Genomic DNA, 22,784 nt, shown 5'->3' with positions numbered 1-22,784 from the left:
AAAATTAATAGGCACATGAAATGTAAAATGTTGGTTGTTGAAATGCAATCATGTGGATCTATTTATGAATACATTTTGTTATTTGTATTTTTTTAGATGCCAGCATTTTAGAAAAAAATCTTTACTTATTTAAAAAAAAATTTTATAGAAACAGCCCACATAACCTGTCAACAAGCCAATCCAATTAATATAGAATAGCTGCCATTATGGTTGAAAACTAGTGATTCTATTTAGTTGCCTGAACTAGTTTGTGAACCAGTCACTGACCTCGAGTGCTCTTCTTACCAAAGGGGAGAATGACTTGGAACAAATTCTGTAGTGATGCTTTGGCAGTGATACCCTGAATAATTTCAATGTTTAGAAATTTGAGGTGTTCAGCTAAAAAACCCCACAAGTATTCATATTGAGAGAAGATTCAGCTCTTTCCATACTTCTTATTCATGCATACTGAGGAAAGAGCAGATACTACTTTTGCATTCTGGAGAAAAACACTGACTGCTTTTTAGTTTAGTGAGGTAGGCAGTACCCAGTGAAATGGTGGTTAGAAAAGGCAAAGAGTGAGTTCAACTGATGCAAATTCTTATTTCAGCAAATAATTATTATTTTTCTTTTTAAATTTTTATTTATTAATTTTTAGTTTTCAACATTCACTTCCACAAGATTTTGAGTTCCAAATTTCCCCCCATCCCATCCCTCCCCCCACCCCAAGATGGCATGCATTCTGTATACCCATTCCTCTAATCTGCCCTCCCTTCTATCTCTCCCCCCCCTTCTCTTATCCCCTTCCCCTTCTATTTTCCTGTAGGACAGGATAGATTTCTATACCCCATTTCCTGTATTTCTTTTTTCCCAGTTGTATATGAAAACAATTTTTTTAACATGTGTTTTTAAAACTTTGGGTTCCAAATTTTCTCCCCGCCTCCCTCCCCACCCACCCTCATTGAAAAGGCAAGCAACTTGATACAGGTTATACTTGTGTAGTCATGCAAAACACTTCCATAGTCGTCATGTTGTGAAAAACTAAGTATATTTCCCTTAATCCTATTCTGCCCCCCATTTATTCCATTCTCTCTTTTGACCCTGTCCCTCCTCAGAAATGTTTGCTTCTGATACCCCCCTGTCCCAATCTGCCCTCCCCTCTATCATGCCCCTGCTCTCTTGTCCCCTTCCCCCCCATTTTCCTGTAGGATAAGACAGATTTCCATACCCAATTGAGTGTGTATATTATTGCTTCTTAAGCCAAATCCTATGAGAATAAGATTCACTCATTCCCTCTCACCTTCCCTTGTTTCCCCTCCACTGTAAAAGCCTTTTCTTGTCTGTTTCATGTGAGATAATTTACCCCATTCTACTTCTCTCTTTCTCCTTCTCCCAGTATAATCCTTTCTCACCCCTTAATTTTATTCTCCATATATCACCCCTTCATCTTCAACTCACCCTGTAACCTCTATCTATCTATTTGAATATATACATACATATAATTTTTTTCCCTTCAATTACTCTAATACTGACAAATGTCTCATGAGTTACAAATATCATCTTTCCATGCAGGAATGTAAACAATTCAACCTTAATAAGTCTCTTATGATTTTCTCTTTCTTGTTTACCTCTTCATGTTACTTGAGTGTTGTATTTGAAAGTCAAATTTTCTATTCAGCTCTGGTCTTTTCATCAAGAATGCTTGAAAGTCCCCTATTTCACTGAATGACTATTTTTTCCCCTGAAGGATTATACTCAGTTTTGCTGGGTTCAGCAAATAATTATTAATCACCCACTACCTGCAAAGCACTTTGTTAGACAAAAAAGAAGAGCAAATTATCCTGCAGAATTTCATATTCTATTGGGAAGCAGAATGAAGTGTGTTGTAGATGTAAACTCTTTGAGACCAAAGATGGTTTCATTTTTGTCTTTATTTACCCAACACTTAGCACAGCGACTTATAACTAGTAATGATGCTACTTAAAAAAAAATTAGTGTAAGTCTTGAGTATTAGTAAATTGTAAATTTTAAGTATGCATTTAGTAAGGAACCATTACACAAATAACTACTCTAAGAAAATTAAAGGAAGAAGAAATTATTTTAAGCTGAGGGATGGGAAGGGTGGGAGATCAGGAACACTTCAGTGGAAGAAGTGTTACCTGATCTGGACTTTGAAGGAACAAGAAAACTTTCAATAGGTCAGAAGAGAAGGCAGTGTGTAGTAGTTATGGTGGTCAGACAGCAAAAAAAGATACACAGGTAAGAAAGTACAGAACTAGAAGACTATTTCACTCACTCATGACAATATATCTTGGAAGTATTTTTTTTTTTCCCAAAGGCAGGAAGATTTAATGGAAATTTACAAACTACTCAACTACTAGGTGAGATTTGAAGTGATTTTTATTTGATTTGGTTATTCACCAAAGAAAATATTTCTCTCCTTTTTCTTTCTTTTTTTTTTAAAGTTTATGAAATCATGTTTGCCAAGAGGGAGTATTGTAAAGGGATTCCAAAACAAGATCTCCTTAAATATTTCAGAGACTGTGGTCATTTTCCAACCCAATCGCATATCGATAGCACATATCTGCTGGTCCAAAGTAGGTGCCTCTTTTTATTTGCTCTTTAATTAAGATAAATAAAATGCTTGTGACAATGAGGTAAGTGGGAAAATTATTCAGCTGATTTAATAGCTTAATATGCTTCATGGAGTTTGTAGGATGAAGGTTTTTTTTTTAAGGGAAGAGAATATTTCTTTGGCTTTTTCTTTTTTGTTTCTTCCTATTTTTTAAAAGATGAGATAAAGTTTATAGGATTTTATATGCTTATATATTTAAAATTGGAAAGGACCTAAGAGGTCACTTATTCCAACCCTCTCATTTTAAAGATGAGGAAACAGAGACCTGAAGAGTTTGGGACTTGTCCTAGGTTATGTGCAGGTAGTAAGTGAAAGGGTCAGGTTACCTATGCCTTATTTAAAATGCCCTAAATTTACATTGTTACAGCTTAAAATTTCTCTTCCTCAAAGATGCTAATTTTAGCACTGAGGAATGCATCTGTGTTCAAATGGGTAAAAGGATAAGATGAAGGCAAGCCATCCAGATCTGTTTAAATGTTAAAATAACAATAGGAACATTTCTGTTAGACTGTAGCAATCTAGTGATTCCTAATTTCTCCCAGCAAACTTAATATCAGTACTTATACAGGACTCAGTAATATAGAATGAATCAGTATATCCAATTTTATGCAGAATTTTGTAATACAAAGAAGTATCAGTACTTGAACAGACAAGTAATCAGTAAGTGAATAGTTTGCAGAATTTCATCTTTAACAGTGAAGCAATCAATGCATGAGAAGTTTGCAAAATCATACCAATAGAACTAACTTGAGAGGGAACACTCACTGAAAAAAAAATTGGATTGTACATTTAGTGATTTTAAAAAAATTGCCAAATTGTTCTAGCATTTCACAGTCTAGGGTTATCTAAAACAAAAATCTCCAGTCAGGGAATCGTTCCCTGCAAAGGCAGAGGGCCTAATTTATCCCAGACAAGGCCCCAGATATAACTCTGACAGCAATGGCCCCCACTGACTGAAGGCCATAGATGATACATTTCACATCACCTCTGGCAGCTAAAACTGAAGCCAAACTGACATCTTACAGAAATAAACACCCCCAGGTCTATTTCTCAGAGACAGGATAAAAGAGGGAGAGAGAGAGAGACAGAGACAGAGACAGAGACAGAAAGAAAGGAAGAGAGAGACAGAGACAGAAAGAAAGGAAAGAGAGAGACAGAGAGACAGAGACAGAGACTGAGAGAGACTGAGAGAGAGAGAGCAGAGGAAGAGTGGTTTAGTTCATGGTACCTAGGCTTCTGTATCCAGCAGGAAAAAGACTGATAGCCTGGCCAGTTTTAAGACATAGACTTTCTGAGTATGTATGAGCCAAAGGAGGCTCCCCTGACCCACTGAGGGCAGCTCTTCACTCGTGGCCCAACTCCCCGCTTTGCTTCTGTGGTGCACACTTGAGAAGACCTGGAGCCTGCTGAGGCTGAGCCTCATGGGTTATATTGAACTCAGGCATGTCTGTCTTAACTGGGACACCATTGACAGTAGTTTCTGTGTCTGCATAGATCTGGTGACATCAAAAGCAAGAGGGTCATGTAGGCTTTTCTCCTTTGTACCTCACAGTATTAGAGTCAAAATTAGCCTGGGGTCTTCTGATCCACTTGCCTCAAATATCTCAGCTAATATTTGGATATATTCATGCTTAGCACAGTGCATGGTACATAGTATACACTATATAAATGCTCATTCCCTTGCCTTCCCTTGCCTTCCCTTGTCTTCCCTTCCCCCTTCCTGCCTTTACTTAATCTTTGAAAATATCCATTGCCACTGCAGCTCTCCTCCATAGGTATTGCTATTGAGCTGATCACTAGCTATTGGTCTGATCATTTATCTAGCTCAGGGACCTTCCAATGTCCCATGTGCACTCTTGCTTGTCTAGCCCCATTCACCAAAGCTTGTTCTTCTGGGGAACATGGTTCGTGTCCAAAGAAAACACTGATTTGGGGTCTATGTATAACCACAGTGGGTATGACCTCTACTTTAATCATAAATGAAGTGGAGTTCTTGGATTTCATTGGGACATTCAGTTTCTCTGTAAGAATTCCTCCTTTGATTAGAAGGGTTCCTATCTCTTTAAACAGTGCTTATCCTCAGATGATGGACAAATCTGAAATTCTCAGGAATAGCTTCCTACTGTCAATTACTCAGGTATATCTCTGTGGTCAAAATTCTCAGAGAGGATTAAAAACTCTTCCTGTGTCATCTCACTTGCCTTTAACATTAATGCCCTTGATTGTTCTTTCTTTGAGTCTTTTCTGCCCAATATCCTTAAAATGTCCTCATTCTTAAGTCCTAGATTTTCTTATAATATTAGCAGACCTTTGTGCTTTTAAACTGCAAAAGCAAGACAGTACCATTCAATTACCTTAGCTCCCCACCTTGTTTTTAGAGATTTCTCCACATATGCCCACATTAATACACATATTAATGCCATTAATAAACATACAGTATTATAGCAACAATGGACTATTGGGTTAAATGATACATAGTATAGTAAAACATGTGAATTCAGATCATGAAAACAATACCAATGACTTTTTTCATAAATCAATATATAGTAATTGTCAACTTGAATTAAAGAAAATTACCATGGTAGCAACAACAAAAAATCTTTTAATCAAGACAAGGGTGTTGTAATCTGGGGTCACCACACAGCACCAAGGGACAAGCATTCTTATGAGGGGAGAGAGGCACAGAGTTTAAATACATTTCAACAGGGATGGAGTCTCATGGAAGGCACAGCCTAGAGAAGCTATTATATAAGTTGTTTGGTATAACAACTGAAAGTCCATACAGAAGGCTAGGGAGGCTTGAGAGTGGTGACTTCAGGTCAGAATGGTGGGCTCCTTTTTTTTTTTAAATGATTCCTATAGTTTTCTTTTTTTAAAATTAATTTATTTGTTTTTAGTTTTCAGCATTCACTTTATAAGATTTTGAGTTCCAAATTTTCTCCCCCTCTCTTCCCTCCTCCTACTCCAGGATGCAATGCAATCTGATATAGGCTCAAATATACATTCACATTGAATCTATTTTCACATCAGTCATGTTGTAAAGAAGAATTAGAACTAATAGGATAAACCATGAGAAAGAAGAAACAAAGAAAAAAAAGGAGAGAGAGAACAAATAAAATGCTTCAATCTGCATTCAGATTCCATAGCTCTTTTTCTGGATGTGGACAGCCATTTTCCATCATGAGTCCTTTGGAGTTGTCTTGGATCCTTGCATTGCTAAGAAGAGAAAAGACTATCAAAGTTAGTCATCACACAACATGGCTGTTACTGTGTATAATATTCTGGTTCTGCTCGCTTCATTCAGGATCATTTCATATAAGTCTTTCCAGGTTTTTCTGAAGTCTGCCTGCTCATCATTTCTTATAGCATAATAGTATTCTATTACATTCTTACACCACAATTTGTTCAGCCATTCCCCAATTGATGGGCATTCCCTCAATTTCTAATTCCTTGCCACCACAAAAAGAACTGCTGTAAATATAAATATGGGTCTTTTTCCTATTTGTATGATCTCTTTGTGATATAGACCTAGAAGTGGTATTGCTGGGTCAAAGGGTATGCACATGTTTATAGCCCTTTGGGCATGGTTTCAAATTGCTCTCCAGAATGGTTGGATCAGTTCACAGCTTCACCAACAATGAATTAATGTTCCCATTTTCCCAATCCATAGTTTAATTTTTTACTAGTTTTGATCACCCTCAGGCAATTTATAGCTCTGGGATCAGACAAGGTCAGCTCATAGCCTTATTCCACACAATTAATAGAACATTTTAAGAAATATATGAAATCAATGATTTCTGGCAACTGCACAACATTAGGATAAAACCAAGTTACTCTATAAAACAATAAAAGAAGAATTAAAATTACATTAAAACACAATTCCAGGATATAAACAGGAAAAATAAAATTATCTGTGATGGAAAAAAAAAACAAATACTTCCTATGAAGAAAAATGAAAGAAAAAGAATACAAACAAACTATGTTTTTTAGAAATGACAGACAAAATTCCCTTCTGAAAGAAAAACTGACTTGAAACTTTCTTAGTCAAGAAGGAAGTTCCCCAGGTGTCAGATTACTTGCCTGAGGCAACACCCATTCAAATGAAAAGGGTAGACAAGAAATGAGACAAAGGATACCACCTTAGGATTCACCACCATATACACACACACACACACATAATCTGTCTGGGAAAACTCTCAAAATATCTCATAAAAAATTGTTAGCATCCTAACAGAAAGCTAAGCTATTTGTAGAAAACAATTACTGTTTAAACCCCTTCTGAACAAGCTTCTAGTAGACAGGACATAAAAGCCTGAGGCAAATTGGGCTAAAAAGAGGTATTCAAGTAGCCTCATTCCAAAAACAATGGACTGCCCTCAGGGAACAAAAACAAAACAGAACAGTCCTGGACTCTCTAGCCTCTTCTCTTTCTCTCCTCCTTCTCCAAAGGAGACCTTAATTACTGCCTGGAAGGGAAGCAGAAGGCGAAAGATAGAAAGATAGAAAGATAGAAGGTGAAAGATAGAAATACTTCCTTAAGTATTGTTAGTCTAGGCCACATAGGTTCCCAAAGTAGGCAATATTGCCCCCTGGGGAGTGTTGGAATGATCCAGGAGGACAGTAGTAGCTTCAGGTGTAATTGGGGGGTATTGAATAAAAATAAGGAGGCAGTGGAAGCATAAGGAAAGAAGAGAAGAAAATTCTGAAAAAACTTTTGTACATGTCTCATCTGTTGAAGAACAGAGCTAAAGTCATAGTGATTATATTATTTTCCAAATAAACACACAAAATGCAAGTTATAACAGATCAGTGGTCAAGTCTGCTGACAGGCCTTAACAAGCAAGTGTTAGCAGGTGAACATGTCACTGCATTGATGAGAAGTCCAGCATGCATAGGTAGGAATATGTGCTTGTAATGACTTGTTTACAATATGATACTATACAGTTAACATGATTCAATATTGTGTTATCAAAATTTCAATGCAAGAAAAAAACTCACAAATGTACAATAAATTATTAAATGTAAAATGCATCATTTAAAATACTTTATTTTTTTAAATGATCCAAATTAAAAAAAAAACCCTTAATAGGTTAAAGAAAGTAGATTTCCTGAGTGATGCTGAGTAATTTTTTTAAAGGGGGGTTGTAGGCCAAATAAGTTTGGGAATCTGTGGCCTAGGGGATGTGATTTTCAGGTTCAAGCTAAACTCTTGATTGCTTTTCATATGAGGAAAGGAGGATCCAAGATTTATACTCAAGACTTGACTTCCTTCTCACTAAATACCAGTTCCACAGTGAACACAAGTAACAAAGAAACCTATTAATCCATGTTGATAACAAAACAGAAATCAGAGAAATTATACATAGGCAAATATAAAGCAGACAGTACAAAGTGAAGAGCTCTCCCTTTGGGAGCTAGGTAACTCAGCTTAACCAAGATAGGGGTTCTTAGATCTCACCCAAGGGGAAATTCCCCATCTTTAAGTGTAGTAAGCTGGTGATAGGATCATGGTGGAGAGTCTTTTCTATCAGTAATTGGAAATAGGGTTGGTATCTTCATCTTCTTTCATGAACTGGAATCTATAAGTGACTGTAGAGCTTTCAGCAAGTGAGAGAGCCTGGCACTCCTCTCTTTCCCTCTCGTCAACTCTGCCCTGCTCCTCATACAAGTACAGGGCACTGATCTCCACTTATGAGGAGAGAGTCCCATACAACGTGCTTGGGTACTCATGTTACACATTTCTGTACAATGGTACTCCTCTGCTTTCTCATAGGCTTAGGGTCTGCCTGTTTGCTTTGTTGTTTTTGTTCTGTCTGCCTCTAACTCTCTGAGGCTGAGAACCCTTGAATTGCTAGGTGGGGTGTCTTTCACTCTTTTTTCCCCAAGGAGTCTCCATTACACAATTCTCGAAGCCTAGGCTGACTCAACTTCCACTAGGCTTAAAGATTTAAAGGCCCAAGAATTGTGGATAATTTGTTTTCTCTATTGATGCTTTTTTTTTTTTAAATTCAATTGAAGAAGGTTTCATACACCATAAGGGGATCAGGGGATAAAGACATCTTAATAGTTTAACAGCTCATTAATACTTTGTAATTGTATTCTGGACCTTCTGTGACCACATCAGTTTGAGGGGAAAGGGGGAGACTTCTTTGCATAAGTATTCAAACACTTGATTTTTATTCTTTGATTTATTGGCATATAATTATGTGCCATTCTCTAATAATTTTCCCTATGTCTTCATTCTTCATCATAATTTTTCTCATTTCTGATTTTGGTAATTTGTTTTTCCTCTCTTTTTGGTTAAAATAGCAATTAGTTCATTAATATATTGTTATTTTCAAGAACACCTTTTTGTTTTCTTCATAAATAGAATTGTTTGCTAGTAAATCTTTAATTTGGGGGACCTATTTTATTGATTTTTTCTAATTAAAAACAAAATAATTAATATTTTTATTTTTATTAATATAAATATCTAGGGAAATGAATTTGATTGTAATCACTCTGTTAACTGTATCCTATGAATTTAGATGCATATTGAATTATTATTGTCATTGTCTTCAATATGATTTTACACTGTTTATAGTATTCCATAATTTGATCTTTGATCCAATCATACTTAAACTTTTTAGTTTTCATTGTCAACCCCAGAATTTGGTCTAAGAAAGATAAACAGAATTAGCTTGTATGAGTGCTTTATTTCTCTCAAACTGGTGGCATGCATGGAGAACTGCAGGTGGAACTGAGATCATTTGGGGTTAGGCTGCATGGAGTACAAAGACAAAACTGCAAAGCTGGGTGGGAATGGCCATGTGTCATGGCCCAATCTGGTACTGCCACCATTCCTTAGGTTTGGTTTCTATTTCCCTTTAAGGGGAAGTTATGAGAAGCCCCAGGGTACACAGAAGGAAAAGGGTCAGTATGGAAAGTTCCCAGAATTCTATTATGTAGGGTAAGATAGTGGAATGCTCCTTGCTGCCACAGAGTTCTCGTTTGTCCTTAAAGCATTGTCAGGGGAAACAAGATTTAAAGGGGTAGAGCCTTACTTTTCCTCAGGGAGTGGGAAGGGGAGTTCTAGTGGCCCTTGCTTGTTTGACTAGGGGTCTGCCCCATTTTCACACCATTTAGATCTTTATTTAAAGAAAATATGTTTACTTTATTGATCATTTCAATTGGATTTAATCTGTAAAAGTGGTGTTGAAATTTTCTACTTTTCTTTATAAGTTCTTAATGTTTTAGAGTAAGTTTTTATAATTGGCATGTGGACATTTGAACAAATAATACATTCTCTAATAAATCCATCAAATTCTTCATTTGTTATTACTAGCATTTTTAAACTAATATTCTGTTTATTTTATAACTTCTTTCTTATTTACTTTTTCCATCTGACTTATTTTGATATTAGAGTGTTGAAATATACCACTTTTGCAGTTTTTCTTTTGCATTTCACTTAACTTTTCTTTAAGACTCAGTTGCTTTGCAATTACATACATGATTGTTTAATTACTATTGATATTCTTTCATTGATAATGTTCCTTTAATGATCATAAAGTTGTTATGCCATCTCTTAATTTTCTTACTTCAATTCAGTTTTGCCTAAAATCATGCATGACTGAAACTTTTCCTTTTATAGAGTCAACTGATGGATAATACATGTTTTCCCGACACTCTTGGTAAGTCTTAAGTAGTTTAAAAAAATTCAGTTTGTTTCCTATAGTTAACATGATTCTGAATCTTGTATTTTTTTCTGTAATTCTTCTTTATAGGTTAATCTAATCCATTAATATGCAGTTACTGTTAAATTTATTTTTCCTCTTTCATGCCTAATTATAATTTTCATTTTATCAACAAAACCTTACTTCCTTTTCATTAACTCTATCTTACTTTCCTTTAGTTAATCTGATTCCATTATTAAGACTCACATCCCCAGAGAGAGATTGAATTCTGGTCTTTAATAACTCATAGTAACTCTTCTTGACAAATACAGAAAAATCCTAATTTCTAGCTTAGTTCAATTAACTACATTGCTTTTTTTTTTCATTTTTGAGTGCTTATTTCTAACCTGCCTATCCTGTCTCCTTGAGAATTGCTTACTCATCATGTGAAAGGTCCACAATGTTACAATTCATTTTTTCCCATTTTTCTATTATTTTACTGTTACTATTTTACTTGAATGTGATCTCCCCATACTTAACTTTTAGTTGTATATCAAAATTATCTTGTTGTTCAGCATTTGTTAATTGAATCAAAGATTTTGCTGCCCTCCATTTCCAAATTGTGGCCAAGGCCTGACAATTTTGCTTTTGTTTGCAACATTTCTCAAATATGTCCTCTCTTCTCTTCTGACACTGCCATCTCCCTGGTGTAGGTCCTCATCACCTCATGCTTGGACTATCGTAATAGCCTGCTGGTGTCTCTGCCTGCCTCAAGTCTCTCCCCATTCCAATCCATCCTCCATTCAGTCACTAAAGCAATTTTCTTAAAAATGCAGGTCTGATCATGTCACACACGTATCCTTATCCCCAGTCTCTCAATAAACTCCGTTGGCTTCCTACTGTCTCCAGGATCAAATACACTGCATCTCAACTCCAGATATTTTTTCTAGCTATTCCCTGGAATATTCTCCCTCCTCTCATCTCCTCTAACTACTGACCACCCTGCTTTTCTTTAAATTCCAACTAAAATCCTACCTTCTACAGGAAGCCTTCCCTAACCCTTCTTAATTCCAGTGCTTTCCCTCTATTAATTATTTCAATTTATCCTATGTATAGTTTGCTTTGTATTGTCTACCTGAAATAAAAAGGACAACCAAAGTAGTTAAAACTAGGGTCTTTTAACCAAGGCAAGAGGATTGCAATCAGGGGTCACCCCATGGCATCATAGTACTGGAGTGCCCAAGAGGGGCAGAGGGCAGCAGGGTTAAATATATTTCAAGAAGGAGGCAGTCTCATGGGAGGCACAGCCTAGAGAAGCTGTTAAGTTAGTTTTTTTATGTAACAACCAAAAGTCCATAGGGAAGGCTGAGGAAGGCTGGTGGAGAGGAGTGACTTCTGATCAGAACAGCAGGCTAGGACTCTAGGTGCAGCAACTTTTTGGGGGTCAGTTGAGATCAAAGTTAGGTAGGCTCTTCTGATGCCTGCATTCAACAGTCTTTTTTAAACTGGTTTCTATAGCCCTCAGATAATTAGGTGTAGGATCAGGCAAGATCAGTAGCTGCATTCGACTATACATGTTTGTTTACATTTGTCTTCACCATTAAATTTCAAGTTACTTGTGGGAAGAGACTGTGTTTTCCCTTAGTATCCCCAGTACTTAGCACAGTGCCTGGGACATAGAAGGCACTTAATGTTTATTGATTATTGATGACTCTTTGTTCCTCTACTTTCCTGCCCCATCCCTCTTCCTGCAACCCAACCCACCACTGTTCCACCTTAGGATTTCCAAGGAAGAGAGGCATAATAAATCACCTATCCAGTTCTGTCTTTAATTCTTTGGAGAAAATTTCAAATCATAAAAGTTCAACCATTGTTTCAGAAATAGTGGGAAGTACTAACACCCTTCCCATCTAGAAATCTCATTATTTATAGTTTTAAAGCTAACATTTTTTGATGTTTACTAGCAATCTAGATGGTAAATGCCTGTCATGGCCCCTTGAGTAGTTACTGGATGATCCAGCCTGATCTGTATAACAAAAGCTTTAGTCAGTTTTTCTCTTCCAGTACTCATGCTAGGTGATATAACATACATAATGATACTCCTTCAAACCTCCTTAACTCCTAGTTCTCCAACTGACTCATTTTCTATGACCTGTTCCTCTGTCCCACCTCAACCACACATAAAGATATTGATCTTGCCATCATCCACAAATATTCCACCTCCATGTTCAGAATCTCTGAAATTCATTTATTTTATCACAATCTCTTGTCATTCCACTTCTCCCTCTGCCTTGCATGTTATATCCCTGTTCTTCATGCTCACTGTGACCTCAAATCTTTGTGCCCCTCAGTTCTTTCCCATGCTATCAGCCATGCACTGACTATATTTGCAGCTCTCTCCATTTCCTTTGCCTTCTACCTTCCCTTCTCCTTTCCCTTCTCCTTTCCTTTTTCCTTTCCCCTTTCCCTTCCCAAGTCTTCCTTCCTTATCCTTCACTTCAACTAAATTCAATAAACATTTATTAAGCAACTGCTATGTACCTACAGCTTGCTAAGTGGAGAGAGTGCTGGGCCTGGAGTCAAAAAGACCTGAGTTCAAATTTGGCCTCAGAAATTTACTAGCTGAGTGATCCTAGGCAAGTCACTTAACCCTGTTTGCCTCAGTTTCCTCATCTATAAAATGAGCTGAAGAAGGAAATGGCAAATCACTCCAGTTTCTTTGCCAAGAAAACCCCAAATGGGTTCACAAAGGGTCAGATAACTGAAATGACAACAAAAAGTGCCAGGTACTATGCTAAGGACTGGGGATACAGATATGAAAAAGAGATAGCTTCTGCCTTCAAAGAGTTTACACTCTAATGGGAAAAGACAACACACAAAAGGAACTTGAAAAGCAGAGGTGGGAGGAGGGAGATGTGGGGAGTAGGGTGGGGACACTAATGGGTACCAGATGGGGTCATTTTCTTCTCTGAAGTTGAAGCCAAGCAGAGCAGCTGATGGAAAATGGAGTTACCAGAAAGGTTGTGAACCCTCCATAAAGGAAGATTTTTGGGAGGAGTTTAGTGCTCTGTCCTCCAACCTTGCAATCAGAGAGTAAAGACAACTGAGAAAGTGTAAAGAATGAATACCCGAGTCATTCTTTCTGGTGATGAAATTTCAGGTGTCAGCTTATCTTGGGGGGCATAATGGGCTGGGGAAAGGTATATTGTTCTCCAGAGTCAAGTCAACAAGAGCACCTTATGGGAAAAAATTCTTGGAGGGTGGGGGATTGAGAAGTCAGGCTCTTTGACAATCTCTCATTCTACCACCTTTCAGCAACTCATTTCGTTGCTCATTATATTTCCTACAGTATTAAATAAAGCAATGGTTGGTACAACATTGGTGTTCAAAACATGATTGTTGAATGTCTGAAAAAATGTATATCTTAAAACTATCTTTTCTAAAGCAGCTTTAATGTTTATCATTTCTAATGTAAGTAATTCACACAAGTGAATAAACTATATATAAGAGGCAGTGGAATGATTATATAGGAAAGATTTAACATAAATGATTCTAATTGTATTAGATCAAACTAAAAAAACTTTTATGCATTTAAAGAAAGCTTTTATTAAACATTATCTAAAATAGTGAAGAGAACATTTGTCAAAATGTATTAGAATTTCATATTTTCTTCTGGTTGAAATTCTAATTTTACTAATTGATTTTAAATTTAGTAATTTACTTTGTTATTTTATTTTAAAAGCTAAACATTCTATTTCACTAGTCAAGTCTTTATTAATTGCTTCTTTGATGGTAAATAATAGCTCTAGGTACCAATCAACACATTTCATGGTTTACAGTAGTTCGTGTAACTCATATGTGGTTAACTCAGTTGACTAACTTCCCAAAGAATGCTGAGTATAATACATCAAGTAGGTCAAATTCCTAAAACAGTCTGCACAATCCAGGTATTTTTAGCATCTTTCCCCACCCCAGTTCCCCATTCTTATCACTATGGTAACAACAGATTTTTATGACCAAGGACATGATTTTCATCTGAGAATCTTGCTTTGGGAGAACAAAACCACTTCTTACTGAGTCCATAGGCTAATTTTTCCAAATATACTTGATGATACATTTGGGAAACCTCTATTTATTTCACATTTAAAAGTCTGCTAAGTGGAAATAGTGACATTAGCAGTCATAGATTTGATGAGGAAGGGCAGCATTATTTTTTACTCTGATTATAGGTTCAAAATAAAACTACCCAAGCAATATAAGGGCAGAACTGGAAGGTACTTTAGAGGTCATTCAGTGAAACCCATTTATTTTATTGATGGAGAAACTGAGGACCAGAAATTAAATGATTTGTCCAAAGTCTAAGAGCTAGTTATTGATGAAGAAAAGATAACGAACCAGGGTCTTTTACTACACTGTCCACAGCTCTTTCACCACATTACCTATGTCTCTGCACTTTTTCTTGCTGATATCTTGAGAAATTATTATATCTGCATATATATATATATATACACATATATGTAACGTAATTAAATATAAGAACTTGTATTGCACCTTTCTTTAAGAATCCTACAAAAGGACTTCATAGTAAAATTTTAATTATACAAAGGAAGGATTAAATAATGCCATGAGAAAGCAGTGTTTTTGGATTGTAGAAGAGATTATGATGTGACTAAGAAACATGAGGCATTGTCAAATTCATTTTACAAAAGTAGGCAGAACTGTCATAGATAATGTTAACTTATTAAAGTAAAGCATTAATACTGGTAAGATTCTTAGTCTTCTAATTAGCATTATCAAGAAGAAAAAGAAAACTAAGTGGCTTTTGACATGCTTTGGGGAACTGAGTGCATATAGGACTGGACAAAATATTAATTGGAAAACTGGTGAAAAACCAAACCCCAGGTAGCATGATAGTATGGCTATCATATTGTTGTGGTTCAAAAAGTGGGATTTGGAGCCAGAAGACCCAGCATTGAATCTTACTTGGTATTTACTAGCTATGTGATCTTAATCTAGTCTCTTAACTTCCCCGGGCTTTAGTTTTCTAATTTATAAAATGAAAGAATTGGGTTAGCGGACCTCTGGATTAGCGGTCACTTCCAGGTCTAGGTTCTATGATGTCTTTAATATTTATGTAACAAGTATACTTTCACTTTCTCCCAGGGCCACAAAACTACATTTCCCCTCAGGGTTCAGGATAAACTGAGGGATTTTAGGATATCTTTCATCCACTTCAGTTTGAACCTATATCTACCAGCTATGTTCCCTCCATTTTAGGGTACCAGTAAGTTATGTTCTAATATCATTTAACCATTTAACATCAATTAGCTTTTACAAAAGGATTTTTACTTCAAAGATATAGCAAGAGCAAACATATAAACACTTTGTCCAATACCATGCTACACTGGGCACAACCCACCCTCTATCACCTCAGTGGGGGATTAGGCCTATATTTTAGCATATTTTCTTTTTTCCCCCCTGATGTTATTAATTTATTTATTTTTAGTTTTCAACATTCACTTCCACAAGATTTTGAGTTCCAAATTTTCTCCCCATTTCATCCCTCCCCCACCCCAAGATGGCATGCATTCTGAATACCCCTTTCCCTAATCTGCACTCCCTTCTATATCCTCCCCTTCTCTGATCCCCTTCCCCTTCAATTTTCCTGTAGGGCAGGATAGATTTCTATACCCCATTGCCTGTATATCTTATTTCCCAGTTGCATGTGAAAACAATTTTTATCATTTGTTTTTAAAACTTTGGGTTCCAAATTTTCTCCTTTCCTCCCTCCCCACCCACCCTCATTGAGAAGGCAAGCAACTCGATACAGGTTATACTTGTGTAGTCATGTAAAACACTCCCATATTAGTCATGCTGTAGAAAATTAACTATATTTCCCTTCATCCTATCCCACCCCCCATTTATTCTATTCTCTCTTTTTGACCATGTCCCTCCTCAGAAGTGTTTGCTTCTGATTACCCCCTCTCCCAGTCTGCCCTCCTCTCTATCATCCCCCTGCTCTTTTGTCCCTTCCCCCCTATTTTCCTGTAGGATAAGATAGATTTCCATACCCAAATGAGTGTGCGTGTTATTCCCTCCTTAAGCCAAATCTGATAAGAATAAGATTCACTCATTCTCTCTTACCTTCCCCCATGTCCCCTCCACTGCAAAAGCTTTTTCTTGTCTGTTTTATGTGAGATAATTTATCCTATTCTACCTCTCCTTTTCTCCTTCTCCTGGTATAATCCTCTCTCATCCCTTAATTTTATTCTTCAGATATCACCCCTTCATCTTCGACTCACCCTGTGCCCTCTATTTAACTATCTATCTATATATACATACATATAGTTTTTTTCCCTCCAACTACCCTAATACTAACAGAGGTTTCATGAGTTACAAATATCATATTTCCATGCAGGAATGTAAGCAGTTCAACCTTAATAAGTCCCTTATGATTTCTCTTTCTTGTTTAGCTCTTCATGTTTTACTTGAGTCTTGTTCAAATTTTCTATTCAGCTCTGGTCTTTTCATCAAGAATGCTTGAAAGTCCTCTATTTCAAAAAAAAATTTCAATTTTTTTCCTTGAAGGATTATACTCAGTTTTGCTGGGTAGGTGATTCTTGGTTGTAATCCTATCTCCTTTGACCTCCAGAATATTATATTCCAAGCCCTGTGGTCCCTTAATGTAGAAGCTGCTAAATCTTGTGCTATCCTGATTGTGTTTCCACAATACTTGAACTGTTTCTTTCTGGCTGCTTGCAATATTGTATCCTTCACCTGGGAACTCTGGAATTTGGCTACAATATTCCAAGGAGTTTTCTTTTGGGGATCTCTTTCAGGAGGTGATTGGTGAATTCTTTCAATTTCTATTTTGCCCTCTGGTTCTAAAATATCAGGGCAGTTTTCCTTGATAATTTCTTGAAAGATGATGTCTAGGCTCTTTTTTTGATCATGACTTTCAAAGAGTCCAATAGTTTTTAAATTCTCTTTCCTGGATTTATTTTCCAGGTCAGTTGTTTTTCCAATGAGGTATTTCACATTGTCCTCTATTTTTTCATTCTATTGGTTTTGTTTTACAATGTCTTGATTTCTCATAAACTTACTAGCTTCCAATTGCTCTATTCTAATTTTTAAGGAAGTATGTTCTTCAGTGAGCTTTTGGATTTCCTTTTCCATTTGGCCAATTCTACTTTTTAAAGCATTCTTCTCCTCATTGGCTTTTTGGACCTCTTTTGCCATTTGGGTTAGGCTATTTTTTAAGGTATTATTTTCTTCAGTATCTTTTTGGGTATCCTTTAGCAAGCTGTGGACTTGTTTTTCATGATTTTCTTGCATCACTCTCATTTCTCTTCCCAGTTTTTCCTCTACTTCTCTTATTGCTTCTCAAATTCCTTTTTGAGGTCCTCCATGGCTTGGGACTGATTCATATTTTTCTTGGAGGCTTTGGATGTAGGAGCTTTGACTTTGTTGTCTTCTTCTGGTTGTATATTTTGATCTTCTTTGTCACCAAAGAAAGATTCTATGGTCTGACTTTTTTTGCACCTTTGTTTATTCACAATCCCAGCCAATTACTTGAGTTTTAAACTCTTTGTTAAGGTAGGGGTCTGCTTCCAATGTGGAGAATGTACTGTCCCAAGCTTCAGGGGTTTTGTGCAGCTGTTTTCAGAGATACTTCTAGGGACCTGTAAATTTTTAGTTCTTCCAAGGTGGTATGATCAAGGGCAAGGTGTTTACTGCTTTCCTGGCCTGGGTTCTGGTCTATGAGTGACCACAAGCACTCTTTTCTGCCTCGGAGCTGTGAGGAGGATTCTCTTTCAACTGCCACTACAAACTCCACCACACCAGCTCTCCTCACCCCAGGACCACCATCCAGAACTGTGACCCAGACCCAAGCACAGGCAAAGCAAGAGAATCCTGCCTCAGCACCAACAAAGAGATCCTTGCAATCCCCCTCTGATCAGCCACTCAATTCCCCTTGAGTCTGTGGGCTGGAAGCTCAGGAAGCAGCCACCACCACAGGGCTGTGCTGGGGACTGGAATTGGGACCAAGCTTCTCTCTCATAGAGGTCACAGACTTTTCCTACTGACCTTCTAAGTTCTCTTTGGCATTCGTGGGTTGAGAAGTCTTGAAACCACCACAGCTGTCCATGATTCAGTCCTCTGAGGCTTGCTCCAGCTTCGCTGAGACCTATTTTGCCCAGTGCCCAAGCTGAACTGTGTTCCTCTCCCCACCTGGTACAATGGACCTTTCCAATCAATCATCCAGGTTGTCTTAGGCTGGAAATTTGTTCCACTCTGTCTTTTTGTGGGTTCTGTTGCTTTAGAATTTGTTTAGAGCCATTTTTTACAAGTATTTGGAGGGGTTTTGGGGAGAGCTCCATCAAGTCACTGCTTTTACTCTGCCATCTTGGCTCCACCCCTCTGACATCCTCTTGGCACATTTTCTCCCCAGCATTGGTCCTACTGTCTTCATGTCCAAAGGTGATATCAGAGTCAAATGAGTCCAAATATATCTCCTTACTCTTCAGGCATAGCTGCTGGGAGGACTGACATGGTTTGGATTCTAATTTCTGGATTCCTGTAACCATAGGTTCAGCACTCAGCACAGTGCCTGGCATTGTGTTAAGCAGGTACTTAATAAATATTTATTTATTGATTGATTGATTATAATACATGCTATATAGACTCAGGTTGGAGACTCCACATCTACAATGGAAAAGAATGAACAAGGAGGGCCCATTTCTTAGGGGTCATATGGCCTTCGGGTGGGGAGAACAAAGTTCTAAGGTCTTTACCCAATTTAGCATGTAATCTCATTAAGGGAGAGTCTGGGAGCTCTTTCAGACATGTATGAAGCACAGACTGGGCTAAAGTTGACTCAGCCCTTTTTGAAGACACTGAAAGTTTTGTATATGTAGTCCACAGGGGAAACAAACAAACAAACAAAACTCCCCAAAACTCCTGCTAACGATGTGACGGGCCAACCAGAACCAGTTATAGACTATCCATGTATCTTCCATTCTCTACAAGACACTTCCCATATGTGTTATCACTATTCTCACAAGAGCCACTTTCTAGCATCCTCCACAAGGCTATGCAATCTGCTCTAGCATCCTCCATGTGGAGATACCATCTGAGGAAACTGATGGGCTCTGTGTATGTGCCAGACCCCCATGAAATTGCCTTTTTTTTTTCTTTCTCTTCATTGTTCCAGAGATTCCTAGTTTTTCTGATTCAGTAGGCGAAAAGCATAATATAAATTGTAGTCCTTAAGAAAGCTGAAGACTAATTTCATAATGCAAAACATCTATAACAAATAATCTTTCATGGTTTCTTGTTAAGATGAGCCAGACATACTTATGATGATCTACCTCATATAAACATGAAAATAAGAGAATAGGAATATATTGTGGCAGACCATTGAGAGTTGTTTCTTTCTTTCTTTCTTTTTTTTTTTTAGTTAGATGTGACTTTATTATTTTAGTACATAATCCAAAATTTATGCAACCAGAACAGAGGCTGTAGATGATTCATATTTCCAATTGGGTGGAAGGACTCTCTTGGTCTTGTAGTACTGAGCCAGCTGGTGAATTCAGCTCTCGTTCAGAATCAGACAGAATTTAGAATCCTTGTCCTTTCTGTTTCTCTCAAGATGCTTTTGAACAGCAACAGCTTTCTTGATCAAGTGATAAAGATCTTCAGGAAGGTCAGGGGCAAGTCCCTTGGACTTTAAAATTCACAAAATTTTGTTGCCAGTGACAAAGCGTACTTGTGCCACGCCGTGAGAATCCCTCAGGATCACACTGATCTGGGAGGACGTCAGGACCTTCTTGGCCAGCTTGTAGATCTGCTCCTTCACGTCGTCTGAGGTGAGCTTCAGCCACGTTTGCACGCTGCGGCGGTAGGGCAGAGCCGACTAGGACAAGCCCTTCCCAGGAGCATGCATGCGACCCATGGTAGCGACGATCTGGCGGTGAAAGACGAGAGTTGTTTCTAAGGAGTTTGCTAGTAGTATATACACTAGGAGAAAGTGAGGTCAATCTCATATATTCACTGTTGGAATTGATATCTTACAAACGTAAGTCAATTTTTCCAAAAGGTTTAATAGATAGACGTAAAAAAAAAAAAAAAAAGAGAGATCTGAGTAAGGATTTGATTACTGAAGGACCCACCTTTAACTTCAGTGTAATAACTAAAAAGTGTGTTACAGTTAATGTAGTGGCACTAGACTCTGCTATTCCTGGAACAAGAAATTCCATTTCCCAATTCTGGGTATGATCACTGGCTGGCTGACCTGCATGCCTGGAACTCCCACCCTATCCATAGTTAGTGTTTAAAAGATGGAATTTTGCATCAGTGTTCAGTGTGAGATCTTTGAAAACACAGCACACCAAACCAGCCTTTTGCCTTCCACCAGTCAGGCTTTGGTCCATATCAGCATCCGTCTCACTGTCCATTTCTATATATCACTTTTTCCTACACACACACTCATGCACAAATGTGTATACATACATATATATATATATATGTGTGTGTGTGTGTGTGTGTGTGTACATATGTGTGTATATACACACCCATATATAATATGTATGTATGTATATATATACCTGTATGAATATATATCTGTATATACATGTACACATACATGTACACACATATACGTATATGTGTATATGGGATGTATATATGTCTGTATATACACATATGCACACACATATAATATAATACATGTATATGTATATGTGTATATATACATATATATATATGAATATATATATATATACAGTAACACACATATAATCTAATGGACAATGCCAATGGATTATCTATCCAACTGCACATCATAATGTTGGTCATTTGCATTTTTCACACATTTTATTTTTCCACTATAAATAAATGGCTTAGTTATATTTCATTGATCATGGGATCACTGACAAGGTCTGGTATTATTCCATCGCTTGATGTATTATTCAGTTCAGTGTCAGCCACAAAGCACAACATCTGAAGAACTCTGTATTTGATGGGGAATCCCTCTACCTTGATGCTGGCAAATTCCTTTGATGAGTATGTTTCCTTAAGTGATTTTAACGAGAGAGAGAGAGAGAGAGAGAGAGAGAGAGAGAGAGAGAGAAAGAGAACACTTTAAAGAAATTCAACAAAAATGTCAGTAAGATCATATTTTATTCTTTCAAATCAAATGGTTTTTCAAAAAATCAATAAGCAATGGAAAGAGTGAGATTTCACATTAGGATTATAGATGTTGAGCTATAATAGATCACAGAAACTGCCTAATGCAATACCCTCATTTTATAGATGTGGAAACATAGGCCCAGGGAGTTTAAATAATTTTCCCAAGGTCACACAGGTGAAAATCATCAGAGACAATATTTGAACCAAGATCCTTTTACTCCAACATCAGTGTTCTTAACCACAGTACTGTGTTGTTATTGCTTAATCTCTATTTTTCTCCTTTACTTGTATGACTATAAGCCTGTGGTTTGGTATACAACATTGTTTTTGAAGATCTATCTGTTCCTTTGTCATATTTTCTTCAAACATGTCCTTGAGTGTAATAATCCCATGTATGGCTTTTTTTTTTTTTAGACACTAGGTCTTCCTATCTCTCCCAGATTGGAAGTCCAGGGGCTACTCACATGCCAATAGCCATATTGGCTAGCACAGAAGCTTTAACTTGTTTTGTTTTTCTGATCTGAAGCAGTTTTACTTTTCCTTAGGCAACCTAGTGGCCCTCTGCTCATGGGGTCTCGCCATATTGGGGCCAAACACTTAATCTAGACACCTGATCAGCTTAGCCCACTGAAGCTCAGAACTCTCAGACTCAAATGATCCACCAGTCTCAGCCAGTCCACAAGCAGGGACTCAAGGCATGCATCACTCTGCTTGGCTATGATCTTTTGAGTTTTTGGTATCATGCTATTTTTTAAATATTGGAAATCTGATCCTTGAATGCCCTTCACTAGCAGTACAAATTTTCTACTTGTGTATTTGGTCAGGTCCAGAGATGGCACTTTTGAAGAACCATTGTCACTATTTTATTCCCTCATATGGTATACCACTCTTCTTTTTCCCTAATTACAACACAGGAATAGAGGCAAAAATGAATAGAAATACTGTTACATAGTTTTTATGTTTTGTGATTCCATTTATTACCTATCTGTACAATGTCATTTACTTTATTAATAATATTAATAGATGACATTTACATAGCATTTTCAAATTTGCTAAGTGCTTTACATCTATTATCTCATTTTATTCTCACAACAACCCTCTGAGGTAGGTACTATTGTTACCACCATTTTACAGATGAGGAAACAGAATGGGAGATTAAGTGATTTAACCAGAGTCACATAAATAGTTTCTGAAGCAGGATTTGAATTCAAAGCTCTTCTTGACTTCATGTCCAATGCTCTATCTTTTCCTTAACTTTTCTGTCTTTAAGTTTTTTTTAACTTGAGCTCTATCATTTTTATTAAAATAGTCTCTTTTACCCAGCCTTA

The 22,784-nt window shown here is 37.1% G+C and overlaps 1 protein-coding gene and 1 pseudogene across 1 annotated transcript in view; one reads left to right on the top strand and one right to left on the bottom strand.

Annotated features, from left to right (window-relative positions):
* IQCM (IQ motif containing M) overlaps positions 1 to 22,784 on the top strand; it is a 240,631-nt gene that overhangs the window by 25,511 nt on the left and 192,336 nt on the right. The window contains exon 4 of the mRNA XM_027866818.1: positions 2,445 to 2,569. Coding sequence (XP_027722619.1) covers positions 2,445 to 2,569 — 125 coding nt within the window. The remainder of the gene's footprint in view (positions 1 to 2,444; positions 2,570 to 22,784) is intronic.
* LOC114046585 lies at positions 19,739 to 20,221 on the bottom strand (annotated as a pseudogene).

This window comes from Vombatus ursinus, unplaced genomic scaffold, assembly GCF_900497805.2.
Source record: "Vombatus ursinus unplaced genomic scaffold, bare-nosed wombat genome assembly UNPS02014784.1, whole genome shotgun sequence".
NCBI classification, from domain to species: Eukaryota; Metazoa; Chordata; class Mammalia; order Diprotodontia; family Vombatidae; genus Vombatus; species Vombatus ursinus.
The sequence above is the reverse complement of the archived record's forward strand: the minus strand, read 5'-3'. Positions and strand labels throughout refer to the sequence as shown.